The sequence below is a fragment of the Callionymus lyra genome, chromosome 7 (genome assembly GCF_982586985.1).
Source record: "Callionymus lyra chromosome 7, fCalLyr1.hap1.1, whole genome shotgun sequence".
NCBI lineage: Eukaryota > Metazoa > Chordata > Actinopteri > Syngnathiformes > Callionymidae > Callionymus > Callionymus lyra.
The window spans coordinates 3,338,513-3,348,848 of record NC_141824.1 but is presented as its reverse complement, the minus strand read 5'-3'; the positions used below and the strand labels follow the sequence as shown (position 1 = coordinate 3,348,848).

Genomic DNA, 10,336 nt, shown 5'->3' with positions numbered 1-10,336 from the left:
TCAATTTATTTCCAGATTTAAGATTTAAAACTGTATCTTAATATTCATGTATGTTAAAGATATGATATCAGTTCCTATTGAAGGTTATTGGATGCAAAACCATCAGCTTTTTATTCATAAAACCAAACTTATTCTCACTGACATTCATTTGAATATATTTGTCAATAAATTAGGATCATCTGGAAAAAAAATAGACCTATATAACAAGGGTAACTAAGTATATTTCAAGATGCCCTCCACTGGAGTGCTTATCATGAATGAGGAATTCATACTAATGAGACTTTTTTTTGTTGTTGTTCTTAACCTTTATCTAAACCCCAGGGAAGCCTGACAGTTAAATGGTCGGGTCTAGTCTGTCGGAGGAGGAGGACGAAGGGGGGAGTTGAATGTTTGTTATTGTGCAACTACTGAGAAAGCACTTCTTCTATTCTCATTCTAATTTCCAATCGCTGCCTCTTTTCTCCCACGACTGCCTCGAAACTCCGCTTCGGCTTCAGCCACCCAGACAGGAGACGGAGGGAGAGAGAGAGAGAGAGAGAGAGAGAGAGAGAGAGAAAGAGAGGGGGAACGAGGATGAGGGGTGAGGGAGGAGTCTGGATGTGGAGCTTTATCCCCTGGATCTGTTGGAGTGAGGAGAGAGAGAGAGAGAGCGTGTGAGAGAAGGAAGGAGGGGGGAAGCTGACGAGACGGAGAATAGATGGCCGGCGAGAGAGAGAGAGAAAAGAGTGAGAAAGAGTGAGCGCATCCCTGTGCTCGGAGTCATCGGCAAAGACACTTAAAGTCGAACATCGACAAGAGAGCATGTGCTGAGCTGAGCTGACCAGCGACCAACTCTGAAGAGTCCCACAGAAGAGACACTGACGCTCGCTGCTTTACGGAGACATACCAGTAAGAGGACTGGAGCATCCTTTTCCCTCCTCCGAGCAGCACCGAGCAGCATCTCATCTCGTGCATGTGTTTGTGCTCTGCCAACTTCAATTTCACACTCGCCCACTGTTTTTCGTAGGTTTTGCCCTCTTCGTTTCCCAGTCATGATACGTTGGGTCCTCCTGCTACTGTGCATCACCGGAGACCGTAAGTTCAACAACTTCTTTCTTTCTTCCAAGACGCTGTGATTTCTGCTCTCTCTCTCTCCGAGATGATGATGTCTTGTGTTGGTCCCGAGGCTGCTGGGAAAAAGACAGCAAGTCTTCTTCTCGGCGCTGAATTCTCAAAGGTCTCTTTCTTATCATCTGGACGTGGAACTTCCACACAGTCGTTGCGTTATTTCTGTCCCGGAGAAGTTAAATGCCCTGCTCTTAATATTCCTCTCACGAGCAGAGACGTACGAACACAAGTCGCCCCCTCGACACCCTTCGGTCCAGCCAAGCGTTCAATCCTAAGTCACATTGTTTTGAACTGACAGCTTTTTAGCCATTCAGTTCCCACCACGGGGGGTCTGCCAGGGAAGAGAAGTGAAGGGTGATAAAAAAAAAGGCTGACTTGAACGTAAAGCTTGGTTTTCTACTCCTGACTGAGAAAAAGGATTTGTGATTTCTCTCTCGTCTCGGAGGAGCTGTCGTTCACAGAGCGAAAGTGACCATTAGATGTTGAATTTGACGAGGAGCTTGAGGTGAAAAAGCTGCTGTTGATGTGAACTTTGACTTCTTATGATATCGGTCATTGCATCGGCTTCAAAGTTTGAACTGTGTCCCCTTAATTCTTTCTTTTGTTTGTTGATGTCACCGGATTCGTTGTTGCTTTTCATGTCACCATTTTCAAAGGGTGTTTCGAGCTTTTAAACATGTTTTTTTTATCAGATACAATCCTGTTGTTGTTCCGGTTGAACAAACAGTCTTGATACTGCAAGAGAATCCTTGAGTTTCCCATAAACTTTACCGACTATTTTTCCCTCGTTACGATCGTCTCTAGACAAACACAGTCAAGTGGGTTCCAACAATAACCCGTGTGGAGAAGATAGTTGCTGTTTCCCGCGAGGGCGACGGCTTCAGCCGGAATGAGACGAGATTGCAATGCATTGTGGTCATTACCATAATATAACACACTTCTGTGCCTGCCAGGTAAACACGGGATAACAACCTTCCCTTCTCTTGAACGCGTACCCCCGGGGAGGGAGGGGGGGAATATAAAAAAGCTTCTTGCGCTTCACCATTGTCGTACAAATTACGTCTTTCTTTATGTGCCGAGTCGGTGTCAGCAGAAAGCCGCGGAAAACAATCCAGTTTTTTTATGAACACGGGGACAGAAGGAAACGGTGGCGACGGCAGTCATTTGCTCAGACGCCGCCGTCCTGCGAGGGCGAGAAACGAACGTATGCAGGCTGATGTTGTTGTTTTTTACGCACTGAAACATCAGTAGTTTTTGTTGTTTTTTTTGCTCCACTCTCAACTTTGAGAAACAAATGGTCCAGAGCAGGAGGAGAGAGCGAGGGGAAGGGAAAGATACTCGGCATCTAGGACACCTTTTATGCTGCTGTCACCTCTGCTGCGAGTGACGGATGACACCTGGCAGAGACGGGGTTCTGGGAATCGGTTTCTAGGAGCACATGCACCTCAGGCCAAACTTGCACTGAACCCTGTCTCCCCCCCCGACTCCAACCCCTCCCCTCACTTCGGTGTCTAACTTCACTCATTTCCCTCTTTGGGTTGTTGAGATTCTCTTTGAATATGTTTTGACACACTTGAGTAACCAACAATATTTTTGGCGAGGGTTGAAAAATATGAGGGAAAGCGTCACTTTGGTGGAATTGATAATAATAAATGTTCACTTTTAGTTTAACATCATCAGTCAGGCATACTTGTACATTTAAAAAAGGCAGTTTCTTTAAGTTTATAATGTGTTTGAGGTTCAACAAAAAGTCTTTCTTTAATTTGATAGTTCATTTTAAGCAGCTACTGACTCCTTTAAGAAATCTTTTTTATTTGTTCAGGCTTTTCCTTGATTTTCTGGAACTCCTGTTGTGTTATCAGTTTTATCTTGACATTTAAAGTATATATGTTATTGAATATTGTTTTGATTGCTTAAGCGCTTTGTGACCCTGGTCTGGAAAAGCGCTATACAAATAAAAATTACTTACTTACTTACTAACTGAATGTGTTGCTTAATGTGTTTTTTTTGCACTTCACTCATCTTGAATCCATCATAAAAGGTTTTCCTTCTCTTTAATGACATGTTTTACGTTGAAGCGGAGTTTGAATCGTGGATTCTTCTTTATACTTCACTTGTTATACCGTCTCATTGTGAGGTTTCACCTCTTTTGGAGTAAATAATATCAAACATGTTGACGTCTGGGACTCGGTAATCACACACACACACCGGGAGCAGCGATGAAATCCCAATCTTTTCCAATCCTCTTCCCGTCGCCTCCCTCCTCCCGCACGCCTTCATTATCTCACTCCCACCCATATATCTTGTGTCACAACTCTTTATTTCATCACCCCGCCAGATTAAGCTGTTTCTTAGTCCTGGAAAGCACGTCTTAGTTCCCCCCCGACCCCCCTCGCAGCAGCCCATTTCATTTACTGCTGTCTATTAACTGCTGTCTGACGTTTCCAAATCCGCTTCAGCAGGCTTTTGATACATATTGCTCAACTAAAGTATAATTAAATGTCTTTACAGTGTCATATTTGGATGTGTGATTTATATTTCCCCCACTATTGGCACACATTTCACTTCTGGTACGAGAGCTTGGAATGAGAATCAAATACAATGAAAGCGTCTTCTGGAGAGAGAAGTAGGAAAAACAAGCCGCTTTACTACGAGTTTAAATCTGAGGGAACATGACGACCATGAGAACTTTGACGCTCGATGTGAAGTTTTTAAAATGATTGTGTATGTATGAAAGAAGAATATTTCTGAATGATATCCCAGGTGGACTGAAGGTGTCCTCGTCCTTTCCACATGTCAACAATTAGGTTAGGTTAGGTAGAACTTTATTGACCCCTCAGGAGGTCTCCTTAGGGAATTTTTTTTTTTTTTCCCAATTAGCCACAGCAATACAGCAATTTTTCATAAAAAAAAAAAAAAATAAGAAAAAGAACAAGATGATACAATCTAAGTCTAAAGATAAAGAACATAGATCAAGAAAAATAACAAAGACAAAGGATACAAGATTAACATAGAAAACAATTATAATACAAGTCATAGAATTATGACACGTGGATTGTTGTTTCATTTTCAAAGCGGGTCAGTGTGTGACCGGGCTAACGCTCTGAACGACGGGTGATGTCATCAGTTCCTGGTGACGTCCAGTAGAAATTTGTTTTCTTGTTTGTCCTGCATGTCCCATTAAGGCGAGCCAGTGGAAGTCACCTCCCTTGGCTTTCGACCCCTGCTCATTTCTGTGCCACCATAGATTAAGCCGTGTGTAATCCCTCTGAGCCTTGTTGGATATTTATGGTCATCAGTAAACATATGAATAAATAATCTTAGAAGCAGCTTCTGGACAGCTGGAACTTGTAAATCCCAATATTTGGCTGCGGTATTAAAAAAAGTAATGGCATTTTTTTTTTTCTTTGAAGAAAATATTTGTATTCCAGCACATGAAAAACAAGTTTGCTCAGATAGTCGGGGATCTAAGTCGATCACGGATCGGAGAAACTTATTCATGAGGTTGTAGACGACTTGAAAATCTTTCTATCGACTGTGAATACAGTAGTTTGGCGTCTACACTTTAGATGAAATCCTCATTTTAAAGCAGTCAGGATTCAGGTCATCCTGCCAGGAGAGAGACAATGATTGTGTCTGAGTCCTGGATGAAAAAAAAAAAAGAATCTATAAAAACAGAAAATGATCTCACGTCAGACGGAGGCCACTCATCAAAATCCCTGCTGTTTATTCTTCAGCAGCCTCAGTAGTTTTCTTTACTGCCAACCAATCAACCAGGAGACCCTCATCTTCTCTCACCCGGAGACCCTGCTGCTGGATCTCATTCCTCCGGGATGAATTTATCCAGATTGGAGCACTCAGCAAAAGGGCATTATCCTGGATTACATGTCTGTTGGGTGGCAGTGTTAAGTAATTCCAGCAGATGCTGTTGTGATCACAGAGTCACCTGTGAACGCTTCTCCAGCACCTGCCCCTCCACGCTTGTACCTTCATCCACGGCGGACTAAGTGACGGCAGGGAGTTCGATTTAAAGGAATGCTGACGACGGAAGGAAAGCTTTATCCCATTCCGTCTGGATTTAATTTGGTGACAGATTATGAGGGGGATTAACGGCTTCTAAATTGCAGTTTAATGCACGGGAAACAACAGGAAGTGTTTGTGTGAGGTGGCTCAGCAGGGATGCGTTTTAAGGAAGCGGGGGAACCAAGGAGTGGATCGAGGGGTGACGAACGTTGACCTACTTTAAAGGGATGACATGTTCCGAGGTTAAAGAGTTGCTAATGCTTCCACTAGCTTTCTCTGGTTTTTGATATCATTCATTTTTCAACCATATATTTATCAGAGCTGTAACCATGCTGGTTTTTCACCTTATAATTGTAAGCAATTCTTTTTTTTCAGTGCATTTTAGTTTTCTAACAACAGTATTTCCAGTGTAATTCAGTACTTGGTCATTCTATGGGACTGTAACTTCACTTTGTTTGTTTTTTCTTTATTTATTTAAAAAAAAGAATTTAGATCAAACCATTTCTCATAACATTCATATGATCATAAGACCAAGGACCTAATTTAGCATGTCCTTGTAATTCAGCATTTCAGTAACAGATTTGTTTTTTAAATGTTTTTACATTTCCAAGAGCTCCATAAAAAAAAAAATATATATATTTTTTAATATAGCCTTTTGTTACTTGAACCAAATAGAGGATGTTGATGTTTGGTATGAGATAAATATGCTGTGGATAAAAGTTATATATTTTCTATATGTATTAATTATTGTAAACATTTAATTGAAATTAATGGCAGATATCTTCTGTCACCCTTTGTTTCCTCTCACTTTTGGTGAAAGAACGTGATATTCTAGGAATCTTACGTACTTGGTATGTAATACATGTGGTTGGAATTTCATCAATATTTGAGGTATTTTTATTCTCAAGGCATCTTCTGCCCCTCTTGTGCCCCCTTTTCCTTGACCTGATCTCGTACCTCTTCCCCCCCCTAAGACCTTCGCTGAGAGGTCAGTAGTCTGGATGTTCATTCCCAAGGAATTAGTCGAGTGGTTTGAGAGTTTATAAAACATTCACCACCACTCGTATATTTTGACGATCAAGAAACAGTTTTTATAGAACGAGATCAATCCAAAAAAAAAGGTTTATTCTTATGAAATGTAGTGTTAAAACTATCAATACATCACAGAGAACTGACTCTTCCAGTGCGACTAATGTATTCCAGGGTAATGTATTCTGCTGCTGCTCGGTGGAACTATTTGTAAACCACAACAGGTTATGTTGAGGAGCAAAGTGGAAGATGCATGTGCTGCCGTCTGCGCTCCAGACACTTGAGAAATTGGGTTTCCCGATCCGATAACAACTGTTGGAGGAAAGGACTCAATATCACCAGCAGGATAAACTTCCCTCCTGCCACTGCTTTCCTTCGCCTCTCACCTTGTCCTGGTTTTTCAATCCGCCGTTAGGAACCTCCCTTTACGACGGGGTACATCTGCCACAAGGTGCTTGTGCGTATATAAAGAAACGTATAAGCAGATGTAATTGTACCGGCACCGTGGGAATGGCTTTCCCTTCCCATTTAGCGAAGCTCCGCCAGAACAAGAACCGTCGTGTTGTTTGTTGTAGCTGAACTTCTGGTGTCTGAAAGGTTGGATTGGCACCCTCTGAACTGAAACGACACCCCCGTTGCCTGTTATCGCTGTTGTTTTGTTTTAAAGCGAGGACCCAAATAAGGCTCCGAGCCACCTGCCTGCCCCGACTAAGACAATTAAGCAATTGGGAAGGAAGGCTCCATTCATTAGCGGGGGGTTGCGATGTAAAGGCTGCTCTGCATACTGCTCTTTCTGCATAATGGATGTGCAGCACCGTTGACATCGGGCCAACTGGGTTTTTGTGTGCGAGCTCTTTCCATCAGTCGTGAGTGCGTTATTTTGGTTGCATGGACTGAATGTTGAGAAGAAAGGAAGCGAGGAAGAGTGTGAGAAAATAGTCTGTGTTGAAGTAGATGTGACTGTAAAGGATGTCAAAACAAAAAATGCTTCCATTTTTGGCTGACATTTCTCGGATTTTTTGGATTTTCCGGTACATTTGAAAAATTGATATTGATGATTTTCACCTTGAGCTCTTAAGTAACTATGACTTTTAAAGTTCAATGGAAGAAGTACATGCAATTTCAGAAAGTACACTTGTCCACAGTCATGAATTATGGATCTAAAGTAAATGATTTAGTTAAATAAAAACATGTTTGTATATTTATATTAACTATTATTATTTCTATTGTATTTACTTGAATGAAAAAACAAGTTTTATTTGCATGTATTTGATTCAAGTCTTCTTGATGGATTTCTTTGATTAGCTATAGCATCCTTTTGTTCAATCTTATCTATTTATTTATTGGTTAAGTAGAACTTTATTGTATTTGTTCCTTCTCAACTATAAAATGAATACAGAGGAAAACAGTTGATCTGATGTATTTCTTAACCGTTTGACATTTGACATTAAAACCAATGTCGGGGCAGCAAAATATCAAATCAAAGGGTTGAAACGGTTCAAGACCCTCGATCTTAACTCTGACTATCTTGCTGTAGCTTCTGTTCTCTGTGTTACTGAATCATTCTTTTCTTGTCTTCACCTTCTTTTAATTAAATACCTGACGAGAGCAGGACAGAACAACATCCTTAAAGCAGACACGAGGAAATTGTCTTAATTATTTCTGGTCTTTTTTTAAAGACATTTGTTTATTGATTTTGTACATAAAACAACCAGTACAGCTCAACAGTGGAAATGGTATGATACACATAGAAAATAAAAAAAATATGAAAGAAAATGTCCATCAGAAGAAGCGAAATAACGTTTTTGCAGCTGTAAAAATAAAAGTATTTATATATATATATTCATATATATATATATCAACACCCAACCTATACAGTATATTCATAAAAAAAAAAATGAAAAGATGTAAAGATAAATACTAAAACTAAATAACTAAAACAAAAAGCACAAAATAAAAACAAAAACAAAACAACAACAAAAAAGGAAAAGAGAAACACAAACAACACATGCCTGGTCCGCACACACACACCCCAGATCCCGTAGATAATGACATTGTCAATCTAAACAAGCATTATAGATAAACAAGAATTTTATTTCTTATCTTAGCAGAAGATGTTTTCCACTTACCAGTAGCGCCGCTGGCTAACTAGCGACTAATGCTAACTAGCGACTAACGCTCAGTGAGTATCAGAGTTATCGGTGTTGAGTCCACTGACAAATTAAAAAGTATAAACAATAATAAAACAAACAAATAAACTACAAATATAGACATGTATTTATAGTTAAGAACTACTTTTCGAGTTATTGAACAAAATGTGGTTTTAAATAGATTTAAAATCAATAAATGCAGAGTTTATATTTCTAAGAAAAAGAAACGGCAGAGTAATGTGACGTAGCACTTGGTTCAATTGTTTAATATCTTTTTAAGTCTGTTGGCAAGACTTTCACTTTCGAAAACGGTTCCAAGAGATTTCACAGCATCTATTGTTTAATGCGACGGGCGCATTAGGTTCCGGCCACAAAGGAGCAGTGAAGTCATTTGAGTTTTTTTCACTTTCCCTTGGCCCGCCGCCCGCCGCTAAATGGCAGTGGCCCCGGTCTCACAATACAAGCAGCGCCGATGCCTTCCATCGTCCGTAACCTTTTAAAGCAGATTTAATCAAAACAGCAGAGCGACACACCCGGTCGAGACGAACCTGGAAGGCAAAGCGTTGGAGAGCAGCGAGAGGCCGTGGGGTCGGCCGAGGGCAAGGCCGTCCATTAGTTCCTGCAGCAGACATGAGCCTGTGGTGCACGATGATGAACCGACTCCACGTCACAAACCAGATTAGAGCCGAAGGAGAGAGGCCCTTGAAAGCCACGTGAGGTTCATCGGAGCCAAATCTAAATGATAATACGAGCAGAAAAAGTGGACGATGACTGACAAGAGTATGGATTAAAGGATGAAGTAAACACTTTATTTAAGAGAGGCGAAGAAAAAATAACGATACCCACGTCATTCAGTTGACATAAAATGATGACTGGTGATTTCTGGGTAATTTGTTTCCTTATCTATTTCGCTCAAAGAGCTTTATTGTTCACTTGAAGAGACGCTCTCAACCAAAGTACTTATTTCTCTCTGCTGGAGTTTTTTTTCTTTTACATTTACCGTTTGTGGTTGATTTTTCTTGAAAGAACACGCAAATCCTACAAAGAAGGGTTTAAAAGAAGGGATTTCGTGGACTCGCTGGAGGAATGCAAAAGGAGTCGACGTCTGCTTGTCATTTCTCAGCAGGACAAGAGGATTTGCTCCACGCTAATAGACAATGCTATCTAATAGAAGACAGATGATAGTACTGACAACACAATGGCCGCTAAGGTAAACAGAGATATCTTGAGAAACGACGCGAGGACAGAGAGAGCCACCGGTTCCGAGAGCTTTTGTTGTGCTCGATTCAAACGTATCTCGGTCTTGGTGTTGTTATTTATAATGCCAGAGAATTAGCTGTCCAAGTCGAGTATTTATGCCTGGTACGCAAACAAGCTTAAATGTGATTATTCCTTCCTGTTGTATGCTAATTTTATTACCTCACATTGTTCCCTGCTCGTACTATAAACAGCTTTGGATCGGGGTACGCTCCAAGAACTGTACGCCAATGGCAATCTAGTTTAATACCCTAGGATTAGATGAAAAAGCCTTTCCCAAGAAATGCTATTTCATATTTTCATGAGTTTGGACTCGTAGAAAAAAAATGTTTTGCACTTGATTATTAAAAATGCACATCTGAATACGATCATGCGGCACATACCGTGGAATGTTCAGAAGTGTCACCCATCCACTCATCACCTCCAGTCCGTGGCCCCTATATTTCCCCCCAGGTTACGGCATAAATCATTAAGGAGACTCCCATTAAAAATGCAATTTTCGCAGAGCCAGCGCAGCTTCGTTTGAGGAAGTATCTCATGAATTTATGTTAAGTCTCCTGCAGCCCAAAGAGCCTCTTCCAGATGTGCGTGCTTCACATTGAGCAGAGTTAATGACTCGAAGTATACTATTAGACCTTCTCTGTAATTCTTACGTGTTTATGTTAGTCATTTTCCAGAGGAGTGGATAAAATCAATTTGATGGATTATTTAAAACTGAATTATTCAAGTAATTAATCTTATTACATGTGTGGGTCTTATTAAGTGTTGCA

At 40.7% G+C, this 10,336-nt stretch overlaps 1 protein-coding gene across 15 annotated transcripts in view; it reads left to right on the top strand.

The window, feature by feature from the left end:
• The first annotated feature begins 731 nt into the window (after window positions 1-731).
• Window positions 732-10,336, top strand: part of kirrel3b (kirre like nephrin family adhesion molecule 3b) — a 213,318-nt gene continuing 203,713 nt past the window's right edge. For 11 of the 15 annotated variants that reach the window (XM_087795353.1, XM_087795350.1, XM_087795348.1 and 8 more), the window contains exon 1: window positions 733-1,074. In XM_087795353.1, coding sequence (XP_087651479.1) covers window positions 1,032-1,074 — 43 coding nt within the window. In that variant the 5' untranslated portion in view covers window positions 733-1,031. Of the gene's footprint in view, window positions 1,075-10,336 lie in introns of all 15 variants that reach the window. The other 4 variants (XM_087795352.1, XM_087795349.1, XM_087795339.1 and 1 more) reach the window with 3 other exon arrangements.